At 37.0% G+C, this 18,827-nt stretch overlaps 1 protein-coding gene across 1 annotated transcript in view; it reads right to left on the reverse strand.

The window, feature by feature from the left end:
• p (WD40 repeat domain-containing protein pink) overlaps positions 1-10,021 on the reverse strand; it is a 32,240-nt gene extending 22,219 nt beyond the window's left edge. Inside the window, exons 1-7 of the mRNA XM_089234553.1 lie at positions 9,852-10,021; positions 7,005-7,183; positions 5,555-5,665; positions 3,859-3,920; positions 1,337-1,523; positions 1,043-1,173; positions 592-718 (exon numbers count right to left, since the gene is read on the reverse strand). Coding sequence (XP_089090679.1) covers positions 592-718; positions 1,043-1,173; positions 1,337-1,523; positions 3,859-3,920; positions 5,555-5,665; positions 7,005-7,109 — 723 coding nt within the window. The 5' untranslated portion in view covers positions 7,110-7,183; positions 9,852-10,021. The remainder of the gene's footprint in view (positions 1-591; positions 719-1,042; positions 1,174-1,336; positions 1,524-3,858; positions 3,921-5,554; positions 5,666-7,004; positions 7,184-9,851) is intronic.
• Between the last annotated feature and the right edge of the window lie 8,806 nt (positions 10,022-18,827).

The raw sequence follows: 18,827 nt of genomic DNA on the forward strand, positions 1-18,827 counted from the left end.
ATAATTTTGGAGGCTTGCTGTATTAAGGTACATTGGTTCTCTACCCTATTTGTAATAAAAAACAGTTACAAAGAAGAAATTTGTTTACCATTAAAATGATCAATTCAAAAGTTTATAGAAAATTTAAGTTAGACTTCTTTGTTGGTTGAATAATTATTTTAGTCAGTTTTGTGGTTGGGTTGTGTGTTTTGCGGGTGTATTTACTTATATAGCTAGTTTAAGCCTCAATGGGAGTTGTTCTTTAGGTGAGCATTTTTGTGATGAAGTGTATACTATCTGCAATTCACACTATTAAAATAATACCTGCTGTTACTAGTGTAGAACCTAAACCTAGTGTGAAACCCCTGAAAAAAAAGATAATCAAGAGATTTCTATAAATCACATAGGATTTATAGGTTGTCTTTTTCAATAAAAACAAATTTAGGAAAAATGTTAGAACTCTTTTTAATCAAAGCGAGACAACAGCCGCAAACAAAAAATATGTAGTTCTAAACAACTAAATTTTTAGAGGCATTCACATAAGTTTTAGTGTATTCTAAAACACTCAGAATTTTTCTTTTCAAAAACATATAACAGAAATTTTATACACACTTCCCACATCCGAGAGCCTGGTCTGGCTGAATATATAGAACATGGATCATTGGACCTGTAACCTGGATAAAAGCAAGCACCATATTCGCCATCCCTTAGTTTCTTTCCTATTTGCCAGAACTGCTCTCTGTCAACAGGAAAAGTATTGATTAAAATAACAATAATCCAAATCTGGAAAGAATATGAATAAATAAATGAAAATAAAGATTTGCGAGTTTTGCAATTAATGATTTATAAAAATGATTGATAAATTCAATACTCTTTTTTAATTTATAAGATTTGCCTTCTAGAGTGATTACTGCAAGCATCTCAATTTTTACAAAGATTTGTTTTCTTTTATTTCATATTACACAAAATCAAAAAAAAAAAAAAAATTGGAAGTTTTCCAATAAGAATAAAACTAATCAACAGGAGTTCAATCACTACTTTTTTTTTACTTTCAATGTCCTACCTGCTGGTACTGCATAAGTAACACCTCACCAAAGTTGAAACTAGCAAATGGTCTTGAGCAAAATCTAGCTGCACAACTTTTGAATCCAATTTTGCCAAAGGGGATGTTGGAATTTGAAATATATTTCTTGCCTATGGAGAAGAACAATCAACAAGTAAAATAAATAATAATCAACAAAGTGTATTTAATATCTTGAGATTTATCTTCATGAAGTCAGAAAGAATATTTTCAAAATGAGACATCCTATTACAACTAACAAAAATTACAATGAATACATTAATAATAATTCCATACTCTTGATGTTGTAACGTTTACAGTTGAGACTTTTCCCTTTTCATCACCAACAAAAAGCTTAGTAGATGAAAAATTCCACTGCAAAGCTGTTATTGCAGACCCTTTGTGCTCATGTGAAAGCTGTAACCGTTGAGGAGCAGCTGTTCCTTTCTCTGCATTATGTTCCATAACAACTGTTACACCTCGACTGTAAATTAAATCATCAAAAAGTTAAAAAAAAGAACATTTTATACTATGTAAATTAAAGAATTATTTTTTTATAATTGAAAATAATTCAGTTAACCCATTTTTAAGGAACAAGCATATATATTTTTATAGAATAAGAGCAAAACAATACAATTGAAACTCTCTGAATGGATACCCATGGGACTGTAAAAAAAATTGACCTAAGTAGTTTATACACTTATCTGGTCAAGGCAAATACAGTGGAATTATTACAATAAATTAGTTTGCTAAATATTTTATTACTTATTTATGTATGACAGCTCATAAATTTCTATCACAAACAAGTTTTCCATAAATTTTGTGCAGACATGTGACAGAGGAAGTATAAAACTATTATGTTTGAAGATGACAGACTGAAAATGAGCTGCTGGTAAAGTTATTTTACTCATTAAAGCAATATCTACTTATTGCTAATACTACTTATTTTTCATTGGAATCTGAAAGGGATTACAAAAATTATCCACACATCAGGTTTATCATCTTAGACTTACAGAAAAAATCTTCCATAAAATATTTTTACCAATATATGAGCCCCCAGTAGCCACAAAAATAAACACATGTGCATAAAGTTTGAGATATAGATGTTTCAGAGCATGTGCTCAAGAATGAAAGGGAAAAACAAAAACCCAGCTCTCACAGTTATGTGGTTACAGTAAAAAAATTTCTAAAAAATTCAAACGGCAACACTTAGTTTTATGTATTGCAAAGTGATCTACGTAGTGGAAAACCCTGAATGTGTGTGATGGTACACGACTGTAGCACCAGGAAACCAAACACTAAGTTACTAGTGTTACGAGACCACAACACATGGTGTGCTAGCTCACAGTTGGGGAACTTCAGCAAGAATAATGTAATCACGTTGGTTATTTCCGCATGTTTTTTGTCTCTGTGTAGTGCCAGCTTTTATCATGCTAAGAGGAATCAGTTTAAAATTGTTCATGATTTTTTACTAAGCCAATCACTTAGCAATGCATAAAAGTGAGTGTTGCCTCAACTGAATTTTTTGAAACTTTGTTATTGCTATTGTAACTGTGAAAGCTAGGTTTTTGTTGTTCTCGTTCTTAGGTTCTCGTTCATACTCAAACATCTATATCTCAAATTTCATTCGCATTCATTGATTTTTGCTACCACTAGGATGGGGCTGCTAGATGTCCCAATTTTTTGCTGCTAAATTCCATGTCCTGAAGAAGGCATTCAAGACACCTATTTGTCCCGGTTTCTCCTTGCATGATCAAAGATTGAATGAAATAGATCTTTTTCAGATACAGTCGGTCCTGCTTAACTGGGTAATGGATAAATGAATGCCCCGCTTAAACAGATATATATATATAAAATTATATGAAATCAAAATTTCTTCCAAAGAGACAATGTTAAGGTTCCGCACTAATAAAATAATATGAACATTTTCTTGCTTAATCAAATATTGCAATTCACATGACAGCTGTAAAATGTATATTAAAAACCATGTGTACATGATTATTATGTTAGATAAAATATTTTTAAATAAAGGCAAATATATATTTAAAATTGATAAAAATCTACACTTGGGAATTTGAAGCATCAAAGCTGTCTTCAGTACACACATTTAATTACTTTAGTTTTGTTCTCTGTGAAGAAAATAAAGGGTGCTAATATTTTTAATAAAAGTGAAAATCTCAGTTTTGCATAAGTGCCATGGACTTCATGAAATATTTTCAAATTAGAAAAATTATCATGAAAAGAAAGTATTTCTGTTTGTGCTTGAAATTAAAAGTTTTGGATGCAATAAAAAACAAAAAGAAAATCACCCCATGGCATATGTTCAATCACCAAATGTACGACATCCATAGTCCTATCCTGATGTTTCACTAATTTTGGTGCCTTTGTGTAGAAGCACTGCGATAATATTTTTGTAATACATTTGTAAATTTGCAATTTCATACTGTAATGTCCCTCAAAAGAGGGTTTCTAAAATGTCCTGGTTTTTAATTAGGTATTTCTGGATTTGTCCCAGTTTCTCAGGTACCTCATCTGGCAACCCTATATAAGCTAGGGTCTTATATATCAGCAAAGTAATTTTATGATTCGCTGCACATTTGCAGAGATTACAAAGACTGCATTTAGGGAAAGAATTCCATCGTGAAAAGATATGACTCTCACAGCAATACATTGCTTATACATCAAGCTAATAAACATTGATTATAGTTTTGTGAGTTGCGCTGTATCTGCCTATGCAGCATTTATTCTCAGAACTATCGAACATTTATCAGGTATTACTTACAATATTTTATACAATAAGTTTGGATATTTTATCATACCTGGTAGCAAAGGCAACCATAACTTCATCTGGGGAGACTGCAACTTGTGATACTGGACCTTCCTTAATGTTGAAAAAATAAAAGAGAGGAGAATTAAAAATCATTCAAGAGAATATTAATTTTGAAACTTTTTTAAATTTTATTCGTCAAAAAGTGTTGATATATGATCATAAGGATTTTTCCTCCTCCCACATGATAGGCTACAACACTTATTCAAATAAATGTTAATTAAATACATAGTTAACGTGGCACACATAATCTCAGTAAATGCATATCAATGTTTAAATGACCCAAATTCTAAACATTTATGTAATTTCTCAAAATTTTCAAACACAACAGAGCTAATTTATCCTGTAAGTTCAAAATCTCCGTAAAAATTTGACATTGATTGCTGCTCATGTTTAAAGCATAAATTTTTATGCAATATTCAATGTTACTTCTTTATGTTCCCAGTATATAGAGAAAAACCGGGCAGAGGCGGGTGTTTTTGCTAGTATATACAGTGTGATTCAAAACTCAATGTGCAAACTTTTAGGGGGAGGTAGAAAACAAAATCACACAGGAATATACGACCGGAAACCTCAACCTGATCAGCTGAAGGATAAATGGAGATGCCAATAATGGCTGGAAAAACTCTTTATTTAGCTATACTTTACACGAGGACAGTATGTGTACATGTTAAGTTTTACAAGTAGTTAAAGTTTTTACCATCCATAGTTATGCAAGCTTCCCAACAGCGATGCATTGATTGTTGAACCCTTTCAAAAATACCCGGCATTTCGCGGGCGTTTACAGCTGCGACTGAGATTTTTCCAACAAGGTCGGTGTTGGTGTCAATGGGCATCTCGTAGACCATAGCTTTCAGGATCCCCCACAAGAAATGCAAGCTAGATAAATCAGGCGATCGTGGTGGCCATGTGACATGTCCCATGGAAGTATTGCTGACCCTAAACCAGCCCAACAGAAATACCCCCTCCCAGATCATAACACTCCTTTCAGAGGCTTGCATAGTAGCCTACTAGTACAGTATGATATACTGCAGCTTTTTTTTAATTGATGATGTAATTTCAAACAAAAATTTCATAAATAACTTATACATATTATTATTTCTACGATTTATATTAACAATCCATTGGGATATGATATGCATGTACTGAATTTTAACGTGTATAAGGAGCCCTTGATTTTTTTGGGCTAAAAATCGGTTAAAAAAAATTTCATAAACATATTTATATTACTATTCATGTATAAGAAAGCCCAGCTATTTTTGGGGTCCCAATTTTCGGCAAAAAGGGATTCTTTATACACATTGAAATATGGTATATTTGCAAAGCAGCAGAGATTGCATGTTGCTAAATCAATATTACTGTTATCAGTTTTGCCCACATTAGGCCAGGGTTCTTAACCTATGGGTCACGAGTGCTTTCAAGATGGGTCATACGAATCCATATTTACAGCTAGGGATTCAGCTATGGTTCACGACACAAACTTGAATCACAGGGCTCCCTAGATAAATTGTATAAATGCACTTACTGCATCACTTGTTCCACTGATTTCGAAAAACAAACAGTTTCATGGGCCACAAAGCGGATCTTGTAGCTGATTTTGGGTCACAGTGGAAAAAGGTTAAGAACCTCTGCATTAGGTATAGATTTTTACACCCTTGGTTAGTTACATCAGTAGGATCACTACTTACTTTAGCAGCTAACGTTCTCAAATAAGCAAGGCTACTGTGTTGCAGCAGGATAACACCCCCAGCTGAAGTGCCAAAAGCTATGTATCGACGGGAAACATCAAAACAAGTGTACTGCAAGACAAAGTATAAAAATCATAAAATTGACCATTGGGAAACATGATAGTTTGACCGAAAAGGTATGTATAATAATTATGCGAATAATGTTGTAATGCAGTGCAGAACGAATTAATTTAACGAAGCAATGCAAAGTAAACTGCTTAATTTTTGAAATCCTAATGGTATCCAGTTACAGAGAGGTTCTACTCTATACACATTTGTCCCATACCCGATAAAACTGTGAACTAAAATCAAGAATAATTTGAAGGAGATACACACAAAAAAAAATATATACATGTATACTAGTATGGTCATAATTAATTTTAAAATTAATTCCTGCGGATATTTATTACATTCTAGCTAAAAAAAAGATTAACAAGGTAAAACTTCTTATGGGTCATGACCATTTCCCCAAATTTCTCATCACCATCATCATTAATATACAGGTTGATTATAATTAAAGTTCCTGTACTCTGAGTAGATTTTCTCAAAAACTGCTTATCAGATTACAGCCAAATTTTTAAGATATCTTAATGATACCATGGGAGAGAGATTTATGAAATTGAAAAAAAAAAATTCAATTTGCAACCACCGGGTGAAAAAGTGGCACTTTTTATTGCATGGTACATTTTTCCATTTTCTATATGATGTATATACCAAGTTTTAATACGTCTACCAGAACGGGCACTACATAAGTTGGCGTAGTGTCAGCATGTACTGAAACTATTCATGCATGATGGTGCCCCTGTGCATTTTTCATGTGAGGTGTGTAATCACCTCAATGTTACTGGAAGTGCAGGACACGTTGCTTGGCATTTGCCAGATTTCAATTCATGTGACTTTTTCCTATGGGGTCACCTTAAATGACTCATTTATGCTATGCCTGTGAAGAATACAATGGAGGATCTCATAGCGCGGATTATCATTGCTGTGGCAGACATCAAAAGCATACCCAGTATCTTCGAGCGTGCATAAGGGAACCATTTTTAGGTCATTGTAGGCTGTGCAATGACATAAGCGGCCGCCACTTCCAACAACTCTTGTAATAATTAATCAAATAAGTCTTTTAGTAGTTATCACTGTACGTTTTGTCATTTCAGTGTGATGTCAAAACCTGCATGCATTTTTTGAGATTTTCACCGTCTCAATGTGGTTTTGGACACCATGTTCCACTGCAATTTTTGTTCCTCTTGATGTCTACAAACAACCCTCTCAGTTTGTTGGTCCCCCTATTAACAGAGCACCCTGTTTATCTTATGTATAACAATGCTTTTCATTAGTCTTTTGAGTATCATTATACAGGAGTTTCAATGGATATAATTTGGTTCAAGTTATAGGCACATCATTTAATTACCTTCACTCTGCTTGCAGTTTTTATGGGGGCAAAAACTGCCTCCATATCTTCAAGCTCAGCTATTACATATGAAGCTCTGGGAGGTGTATCACCTCCAAGCGCCATGGCTAGAGGAACTAAAGTGTCGATATTCAGACCATCATGAAAAGCAAATTACTGATCCAAGTATCAACGCCTCCCTGAAACATCGAAAAATGTCATTTTGACAGTTAAGGATAAAAAACCCACAAAATTACATTTTCTTCAATCATTCACAAACTATAAACAATATGCCTTTGAAAATATTACCTTCATTATTACATATATAATACTTTTAACACATTTTACTTTATATCATCATCTATAAAAGCATTTGCTTCAAGATCACAGTCGTACACCATTTTCATTCTACGGGACAGAAATGCAAGATGGTTAGGCTTTTATGGGCAACTTGTCATGTCATGTGAATTTATACTTTTTTTATGAACCCCTTTCGCAGGCCATGGGATGTACCACATGGTAAATGTAAGTATAGCCTACTTGATAAAGTGTTTGTGGTCATTATCAATCAAAAGAGAGCTCAGTGCAAAATGCTCTCATCAATATGAGTTTGCTTTCTTAACATTGCCAAGAATTTAAGGAAACATTACTGAGTGCGGGAAAGAGAGGTGTGACAGTATCCTGAAGCCCAGGTTCTAGTGCCTTTAAAAAAAGCACAATAAACCAATATATTCAGACAGCAATATGATAATAGTAACATGGAGATATGTAATGCGAGCTTATATCTAGATATAGTCTATAATGGGACAAAATCCATTGATAAAATAGATAGACAATTCTTGATGAAGAAAGTTGCACACGGAAATACATAAATTAATTGCTAGGTAGCTGAATTAGTTGCTAAACAGGTGCATTTCATCCCAGGGAGTTAAATAATAATAAAAGATGTGTCCAAGGCGTCTTTGAAGGTGACGTTTTGTCCATTACTATGGTGGACATCTTTGAAAACTGCACTGAAGATGTGTCCACTTCAGTAGTGGATGAAGCGTCTGCTTTAAAGAAGCCTTGAACATGGCATAAAAGCTAGAAAGGTATGGACTCTTTAAAAAACATTATAACTAGGGGAGGGGCAATGAATTTTAAAAAAGAACAAAAACACCATTACAGAACCATCAATTTTCACAGTGGGAATAGGTGGAAAATCCTATTTACTGCCCTGCCAGTTGCAAAAGAAAAATTTTGAAAGTGCCAAACCAATAGTGATGGGGGGGGGGGGGAGAACTCTGCCAATTTTGCTGCAACCTTACTTAGGGAATCATAGCAGCACTTTCAAGCAGTTTTTTCTTTAAAAGTAGGTTTATTGTGCCGCATGCAGCATGACAATTGGTAAAAAACACTGAAATTCAAGTTTTTTTTAGCAAATCCTCACCCTATACTCAAAAGTCTTGCTTTTAGAAAAGCACAGCTACACCCCGTGAGCATTTGCGCCACATCTATTCGTCAGGATATTTCCCTATTCTTTAGGGAATTCAAGTATTTACCTATATTCAGGTATTCAAGAATTTCCGTATTCTTCAGGTAAGTCAAGTATTTGCAGGTTAAAACATCAATAGACCATGAGCAAAGTGATGTTTTGGAGGTCTATGTGTGACTACTAATTTATGTAATTCTAGAAATTGTGGTATCAGATCTCATTAACATTGAGACAACCCTAGGTTGTGCGAGGGTTAGCCTATACATTAAAGAAGGACCTGATTTCTGCATAGGCAAGTAGAGCATTTGCCTTGTAACCCATGATTTTATTGGCCACAAAATTTACATATAAACATCTATTCCTCGACAACCTACTAGTGTGATTAACCCTCTAGCTGCGGACAATACAAATATTCATATTTCAATATTTCACACATTCTATAAAATTTTGTGGGTACTATCACGCTCTGTATATAAAGTAGATAAAAACATCCTGCGATATTGAACAGAAAAAATCAAAAACCAACCACAGCAGGAGGATCAAATTTGAAGGGACGGCTACTTTGCATGCCAGGGCTTTTTTTCATCTCCTAGGTACAGTATGGGTGTGGCTACTTTCATTTCTCCTCTCTTTCGCTCGCAAAAAAAGCAAGATTGACGACAATAAGAAGAAAAAAAAAGGAACAGGGGGAAAAAAAGGAGATACTCACTTATCTATTTAGTGATTTTACTAGTTCTGTGTAATTGACACTCAATGAGGTAGTTGAAACCAGGAAATTTTTTTCCAAGGGATTTTTAATGATCTATGCAATGTATGGTATATACACTTGCATTTTGGGAGGGGGGAAACCAAAGTCATAGAACAATTTGGCCATCTTTTTCAGTCAATTTCTCACATTTCGGGGGAGGGACCACCCCCATTCCCTTAGACTTTGCTTTAGAGAATAGCTACTAAACTCACACCAATGTAATTGAACTTTTACACCACCAAGAACCCCTGAGCAAATTCAATTTTTTCTTTTTTTTTGGGGGGGGGGGAGGGGCTTCTTTCTGAAATTATATGATACCAGATCTCTCAGTAACATTGAGGGGCTCCCACGCAATATCAAAGTAGGCCTTGAGGAACAGTAGGGCCCGATTTTTGATTTGGTAAGTGGAGCGAACTGAATATGCATTCAATAATAATAAACATGAGTAAAGTGATACCTGAACACAAAAAACCCCATTAAACAACTTTACAAAGATCATCTAGCAAATGATTTCTAATGAATAACATTCATCAATGTTTTAATGAGTATAACAATCACGCATCTAATTATGAGCTATAACGAAGAAATCAAGGGTATAAATAAAAAAGTAGAGCATCAAAAAACAATGAATATACAAACAACAAACCAAGAAAGCGGGACCGAGCCCTCGTCCCTGGAACCGAACCCGCTCATCGCGACCCTGGAAATAAAAATAAGTGAATTCCAATTCGAAAAATCAAAGGAAAGTTAAAAAACCAAACGACAGGAAGACCAAAATGTAAATCGTGACAAATTCAAATTCATATGACCAGAGAGACAAATAATAAAAAAACCGAAACAATAAGCTCGGTTCAAAGAAGGATCAACATGAAACACATGCACATTAACAGAAAGGAGGGGGAAAAATGATATATATATATATATATATATATATATATATTCACGTTTTTGTTGTTAATGAGATAGATTTATTATTTGTTAGACGAAAACGAAAAAGAATCACGAATTATCGACAGTCACGTGACTAAACATCATCCGTTTGTAAAGTCAACCCTCGGTTGCCGCAATGTTCATAGTGAAGGAATCACATGGCGTGGACATTCGAACCCCACCGTCGGCATAGTGGTGGTCGACTGAAGTTGGTTTTCTGTGGTTCCCGGGCCGTAACTAGTCTGGGGCAACAGAATCAATGGCGCAATTACAATCAATTTACACAGAATCAATGGCGCAATTACACGGGACACCAGGGGCGTAGCCAGAAATTTCGTTCGGGGTGGGGACCACTTTCATTTTGGGGGGGGACTAAAGTGACAGAACAATGGATTTGGCCATCTTTTTCCTTTTTTTCGGTCATTTTCTCACATTTCGGGGAGGGGGGAACCAGACCCCCAAGTCCCCCTCCCCTCGCTACGCCCTTGCGGGGCACTGCCCCGAGATCTCGAGCCGAAGGGAGCCTCACAAATAATGTACATTTATTTTGCAAAATTATTTTCTCTTTTGAGTGACCCCCAAGAAAATATCTGCCCCGGGACCCCGAGAAGGAACGCCATGGCCCTGTGCGGTTCCCAACTTCCAGTAGAAAATGCGGGTCTATCTTCCCACCGTTAAAAAATGCCTCACCACAGAGAAAAACAAACCTAAAATGATACAATTATTCAATCATCACACTTCAGTTTATAGTTAGAAAAATAGATGGCGCAATTACACAGAATCAAGTACCATGAATGTGTATTTGATCACTTTTATGAGCAAACATGAAAATTAATAAACTAATATAGTCATTCTAAATTCAAAGGCAAAATGTATTTATTGCAAATCCAAAAAGAAAAAAAAGAAGAATTGCTCTCCTCATTCCCTAGTATTTATACTGAAGAGCTAATAAAACTGATACAGGCAAGCGTATGCAAATAAAGAGATATGGAACCAATCAGAGTACGGCGCTGCGGTCGGCAACGCCTATATAACACAACAAGTGTCTGGTATAGTTGTTAGAGCGGTTACTGCTGCTACAATGGCAGGTTATCGGGATTTAAGTGAGTTTGAACGTGGTGTTATAGTCGGCGCACGGGAGATGGGACATAGCATCTCCGAGGTAGCGATGAAATTTGGATTCTCACGTACGACCATTTCACGAGTGTACCGTGAATTTCGGGAATCCGGTAAAAAATTAAATCTACGACATCGCTGCGGCCGGAAAAAGATCATGCAAGAACGGGACCAACGACGACTGACGAGAATCATTAAACGTGACAGACGTGCAACCCTTCCACAAATTGCTGCAGATTTCAATGCTGGGCCATCAACAAGCGTCAGCGTGCGAACCATTCAACGAAACATCATCGATATGGGCTTTCGGAGCCAAAGGCCCACTCGTGTACCCTTGATGACTGCACGACAAAAGCTTTACGCCTCGCCTGGGCCCGACAACACCGACATTGGACTGTTGAGGACTAGAAACACGTTGCCTGGTCTGACGAGTCTCGGTTCCAATTGCTTCGAGCTGATGGACGTGTACGGGTATGGAGACAACCTCATGAATCCATGGACCCTACATGTCAACAGGGGACTGTTCAAGCTGGTGGAGGCTCTGTGATGGTATGGGGTGTGTGCAGTTGGCGTGATATGGGACCCCTGATACGTCTAGACACGACTCTGGGTGACAGGTACGTAAGCATCCTGTCTGATCACCTGCACCCATTCATGTCCATTGTGCATTCCGACGGACTTGGACAATTTCAGCAGGACAATGCGACACCCCACATGTCCAGAATTGCTACAAAGTGGCTCCAGGAACACTCTTCTGACTTTAGACACTTCCGCTGGCCACCTAAATCCCCAGACATGAACATTATTGAACATATCTGGGATGCCTTGCAACGTGCTGTTCAGAAGAGATCTCCACCCCCTCTTACTCCTACGGATTTATGGACAGCCTTGCAGGATTCATGGTGTCAATTATCTCCAGCACTACTTCAGGCATTAGTCGAGTCTATGCCACGTTGTGTTGCCACACTTCTGCGTGCTCCTGGGAGCTCTACACGATATTAGGCAGGTGCACCAGTTTTTTTGGCTCTTCAGTGTAAAATCGCGACCATAAACGCAATGTTGTTCACATGCTGTTATGTTGAGTAGCAGTTTTTTCTAAATTTTTATTTCTACGTTGCTGCTAAATTTTTTAGGGAAGCGACATCCTTGAGTTTATACTGTTCTGGATAATTTCTCACATGTCCTTGAAATAAGCAGAGGATGAAAAGAATTTGAAGGACGTCAGATTTATTTAAACAGAACAATTATTTTACACGTATTTGCAGATAGTGATTTCACGAAATTAAGAGCTCTCGCACTGAACTAACAGTCCAGCAACACAGTGATCACTTAATCCCATCATTTTTATAGACTCGTCGAAGGTTCGAAAAATAGAAGAAGCCAGCATTACTCGTAATTCTTGAAAAGTGGCGCTTCAGGACGGGGGCAGACTTTTGACGGAATGTTTTCGACCAATAGAAGGATCTCTTTCTTCTTTTCTTCATGACTTTGTTAAATTGAGGGGTGGGGTCGTCGTCAATAAATTACACTACCGATATTTTTCGTAACACTTCCCCCTCCTTTAAAATTGTTTGTCCTGCCAATTCAGTCCTCAAGTCGGTGGATCGCACTTGCTCACTCACTGTGGTTGGGAGCCAGTCTGTTGAGATGGACCACCCTGCATTTTGACAATGGAGTCCGAATTAACCACATTTTGAATCCGAATAACCACATCATTCAGTTTCTTCACGATTTTGTAGGGTCCTTCCCAAGTTAACTGGAGTTTCGGGCGAAATCCTGTCTGGCACTTCGGGTTCCATAGCTAGACGAGATCTTTTTCCTTGAACTCGTGAGACGTGGCTCTTGCATCATAGCGGTTCTTCATCTTTTCGGAGCCAATGTTTATCCTGTCTCTGACGATTCGATGCACATCCTGAAGGCACTCCTGGAGTCCTTCGACGTGTTCTTCCGGTGGAAGAGGAGCATCTGGCGGTCGCCCGAACAGCAGGTCACCTGGCAGCCGAAGATTTCGTCCCATGATTATCTGCTCTGGTGAAAATCCGGTGCTTCGTGGACGGCAGTTCGGTAGACCAGCAAAGAAAGTGATAACTTTTGAGTCCCAACCTTGTTGGTTCTGTGACACGAAGAGCTAGAGGTGGTTGATAATGGTTCCGTTGAATCTATCAACCATCCCTCAGATTCCGGATGAAGCGGCGTAGTCTGCGTCTTCTGTATTCCTAGAAGCTTGCACATACCGCCGAAAACTGCTGAAGTGAAGTTCCTTCCCTGGTCGGAATGAATCAGCATGGGGACTCCCAATCGAGACACCCAATTCTGCATTAAAACTTCATCCATGCATCACTTTTGAATTCACAAGAGGGATGTGTCGTGGCATTGTCCCGTTAACAGCATAGTGCTTCTTGCGACAACTGCTTTTCGGCCATATCAGCTCTAACTCGAGGCACGAAAATATTATGGAACCATTCTGAAAAAATTGTTTGGTCCACATCCAAGTTCACAGGAAATGCGTTCATATTTAAATTTTTTTTTGGATTTACCGATTAGAAGCAGAAGTAATCTATGATTGCCGGTAGCATTTCTACAGACCATAGCAGTGATCCGATCTTTTGGGGCCTTGAGACCTTGGGCTGTTTCATCCGTATATATTTTTAGACGATGGAGGATAACAGAAACTGACGGTTAAAAGTAATAAAAGTAATGGTTAAGAGTAACGGTTAATCGAAGTTTTATTGTAAATAAATAAAATACGAAAGACGGAAATTTTTGGGGCCCCTGAAAATTATTGGACTCTGGGCACTTGCCCTGTTTTCCCATGCGATAAACAGGCTCTGTCCATAGCTCGAAATGTGAGAAAATAAAAACGAAAATAAGGTTAGCAACCATGTTTGTATAGACTGAGCTTCGCAATCATTGATTCGGCAACATATTCGTGATGAATAGCAATGAAACATGACCTTGCACTTTTATCTTCTTTTCTACATCAAAACTAGTTCAAGCGACGACGTATTATGTTAATTAACGACGCGATCTGCTATTTCAAAACAACTCCCTTATTACGCCAGACTTGTCTTTACCACTTTGATTTACGACGTTAGAGTGTCTTTGATTGTGCGACCACTCCAATCAGACAGGAATCTTGTAACTTTAAGAATTTGAATATGATATAAGACTCGGTATATATATATATATCATATATACTCATATCTCTCATCCGGATGAATTGATTGTTTTGCAGCAAAATTAGTTTAAATAAAATTGATTCACTGCAAATCTGTGCTCAGATTGTTATAAGTCATTTTCCCCAAAAAATTGAGTTGTTCGCATTCGTTAAAATTTTGGAAGGTGGGAAAAAATTTCGTCTTTCTCTTTCAGTTTATGAGGAAACAACGGAAGTAAATTGTATTAAATGAAAAGGTCACAGAGTTGTTGTCAAAATTTATTCACAAATTTGTCATCGGGAAATGTAAAAAAAATAGAGACTGGCAACATTTTGCCATTTTGAGCGCAGGAATATAGTGCCATCTACTGGAAAGTCAGGATACTTTCACAGTTTTTAAATCTCTGATAGATGGCAGCAGAGGCAATGAATGTGTATAAAGTAGAACTAGGCTGACTGGTTAATTCGAATTTGGATAATTCGAACTTTATCACGAACTTTCTCTACAGTTTTCTATCTAGGTTAGTGTTCAAATTTCTTGTTTAATTCGAACTTACTCGAATTTTTTGGCTAATTCCACGTGGGAGAGAGAAACCATGATATTTCTATGAGCAGATTTAGTTGGGAAAAATTTTCTACAAGAAGCCAGACAGTTTTTCCCGATGAAGTTGTTAAACACCAAATTTTTAGACAAATATGCTTTAAAATTCTATTTTTCTCTATTTTTTTTGATAATTTAATGTCCATTTCAACATCGTTCAGCTGGAGTGTATCGAGTCTGTGTACCACTTGATACTGATTTTGCTTTTCAACCTATGGGACCAAGATGTGGGCTACCGTTCAAAAATGTGAATTTTTTGTCGTCATGAAGAGTATGGAAAAAGTTTCGGAAAGTTCAAATTGTAATACATTAATAAAAGTATATTTCCTTGATAGCATAAGGATAATTAGCACTGTTGGGAATTTAAAGTTGCAATGTGAATTCATTTTACGGAGGCATAATAAACATCTCACCCATCCATCTACAGCCGAAGACTAAATATTTTCATTGGAAATAGACAGACAGGCTCATAACTATGCAGGCGGAAACCGGGGCACGGCCCCAAGACCCAAAGTCAGATGAGTGGTCCCACAAAAAATGTACACTTAATTTTTCACAATAATAACCTCTTTTTAGGAAGGGAGCTCCCAAGGAAAAGTCTGCCCCCGGGCCCGAGAAGGTACGTTATGGTCTTAGAAATAGACATACAGTAGTAACTTCCCGCCAATAATTCGCCGTATAAGAGCCGAAAACAATAACAATTACTGTTCGATATTGTACAGACTATATTGCACAAAAAAAGATATATTGTATTAATCTCCAAAAGTCCCTCAGAATATTTTCGATGTATTTTCATTCTTAAACTGAAACCCGTAACTCACTTTACGCAGTTTAGTCTTATGCGAATATGCTTTGTATTCTCTGCACTTGTCCGGCAAACGAGAGACCGGGGTTCGAGTCCCCGTGAGGGTAGACATGAATTTTCCTTTCCTAAAACATCGATATCTCCTCACTCAGCCAGTTTTCCGTATCTGCCGTATTAAAAGAGAGAGTGACGTCTTTCGTCATAAAGTATTCAAGTCCAGTCCCTCCTGATTTTCGTTTGAGCAGTTTCCTCTATCGACAAAAAATTCAACTAATTTTTTTTTTCAGAAAAGAAAATTTTCCCTTTAGTTGAGAAGAACTTCGTTTGCAAACTGCGTTCAAATATACAAATTCCTTCAGTTTTTATGAATTTCTAAACAATTTACGAATTTTTGGGACATCTTAAATATCAAACGTGACTCTGAAACCGACTGTTACGGATTTTTTAGCTTTCAGCTTCCAATATTTGAAGTATCAATATTTTTAAAAATTTAAATGCAGAGAGAATTCCCGTACACCCTCAATTTATTTCTTCAAAGTGGTGGTAACGATGGCTAGATCTGGTTTAATAATTTCCCCCGTAAGATTTTCCTTCTTTTTCCAAACCGAGCACAAATCTGGTCTATCGCCCTGAAAAGTTCACTACCGAGGGAGTGAGTTATGCCGGGAGAGTGTGTACCTAACAGTCTGAGCGCGTATGATTTTTTAGTGTTTTACTCAATAAAAAAAAATGCGATTGAGGTGTATTCATATAATATATTTGTACTATTATAGGGCTGTTGCTCTGTGGGAGAGATATTTTAACAGCGAGATGGGCTCGCATTTGTGCCTCGAAGTTGGGGTACACCACAGAAAACCAACTTCCGCCGACCACCGCTGTTCCGCCGGTGGGGGTGCCATGGAATGGTTTATTTGCTTATTTCTTACATGGATCCAAACCTACAATACTTCTATGTTTGACAAATTCGATGTGGAAGTCTTTCTGTGGATTGAAAGGCTTGTAACTCTCAACGTTGCATATGCCAGTGCTCTTCATCCGCTGGTCCGCGGACCGGTGCCGGTCTGTGAGAATTCCCCCTACCGGTCCGCGAAACATTTCTCTCAATCTATATATAATTATTTTTTCCATTTATTTATGTTTTGTGTAAATATATTCTCCCATTCATTTATTTTTTACCGGTCCAAAAACTATTTTCTCTATTTATTTTTTATTTTATAATCCAACTCCTACATTTTACGCAAATTATTCCTCCCATTTGTTAAGTTTTGCCGGTCCTCACATTTTTTCTCCCTTTCACTTACTGTTTTCCGGTCCGCAAATTATTTCTCCAATTTATTTATTTTCGCCGTTCCACAAATTATTTCTCTGCTTATCTTTTTCTGGTCTGCAAATTTTTTTCCCCTATTTATTTTTTATTCTGATTCTACTTCACCAGTTATGAATTTCTCCTTCCCCATTCATTTACTTTTTGGTGGTCCAGAATTTATTTTTCCAATTTTCGCCAGCCAACGAAATCTTTCTACTACTTTTACCAGTAGGCCTACGCAGCTGTAAAAATGCTGAAGAACACCCGCATATGCAATACATCAATGTTGCGAACATTCGTAGTTTATCGATTGTTTGGTTTGTCCTCGAACAGAAATGCTCTTTTCGAACTCTAATTATATCAAATATTAAAACAAAATTCATGTTTCTTAACGTTGTTCGAAGACAAATATTTTCTCAATGTCTTTCTTCATTAACGAGTTTTACCCTTGTCCGTTGGAAATATTTTTAGTTCAACGAATCACAAACTTTAAGTACTTCTCAAAAAATGTCTGAATGTGAAGAATTCGAGAATTATTTCAAGTTTCCGAGATTTCCCAAAGACGTAAAATTCGCTTCCCGCAATTGTTGGCTGTGAGGAATTCGGAAAAAAAAAGCCAGGATGGAGAAACCTTACGTGAACTAATTTTAGATGGGAGCTATTGGAAAATTGCCCGTGAGGATCACAGACATGGTATCTCTCTCTTCCTCTCATGTAGCCCACTGCTTCAAGCGGATCTCTCCTTCCTCTCTCCCCCCCCCCCCCAGCTTCTCGAGTTATACGTGCATGTTACATGTAACAAATGATGAACTAATTTACAAATAGATAATAAACCTCGAGAACACACTCATTCACCTCTTGCATAGCTCATAATGAATTTTCATTATCTTCTCAAATGTAACTTCTACCTACGCAAATCAAAGTTTACTAAATAGAAGTTCGATATTCATCTACGAAATTTTTATTCGACTGAAACATTTATGATAGAGTGAGATCGCCATGATCATTTATTGTGCTTAGAAACATCGGATTTTTTTTTGTTGGCCTCAGGAGATACAGGGCAACGACATTTTGATTGGAAGTTAGAGAACGGGCTGGGGGAAGTATAAAATTTAGATTTTTTATTTTGTTACACACTACGTTTCCACTCTCAAAACTGGTACAGGGAAATTTTTGAAAACCATTTCAACAATTTCTATATTGGAATCATACCTCGATGACGGACGGTTGCTGAGATAAAAACACATTAGCACTCACAGGACACTACTTTCTGTATTACTAAATGGTTTTTACAATGAGTTTTCATCGAAAAAAAAAAATATTTTTTCTCCAGAAAAATCTTTTCAATCATAAAAAAAAGAAGCGTCTCTCTCTCTCTCAAAACAACGGGCAAACATGTGAGAGATCAAAACAGTGTACAAGCATGTGAATTACTAAAAGAGTGAATTTAGAGACGGGTGTAATTTAGAGACACAGGTACAGGAGTGGGACGGGGAAGGCCAAACAGGCTAAGTACAAGGTAGCGAATTGGAGGAAAGGGTGGTCAAGAAAATTAGACTAGATTGGGAGAAGGGCGGCAAAATTCTTTTAGCAGCAAAACCATAAATGCGCCTCTGGACACTAGTAAGTGGCTAAGTCCGATGAGAAATCAAATCATGTATGCTTCATGAAAGAGTGAATGTAATTCTTGATGAAATAGCATGGTCC

The sequence above is a fragment of the Pholcus phalangioides genome, unplaced genomic scaffold, assembly GCF_987345545.1.
Source record: "Pholcus phalangioides strain wild (caught in Gottingen) unplaced genomic scaffold, Ppha-v1.0 ptg000008l_1, whole genome shotgun sequence".
Taxonomy (NCBI): Eukaryota; Metazoa; Arthropoda; class Arachnida; order Araneae; family Pholcidae; genus Pholcus; species Pholcus phalangioides.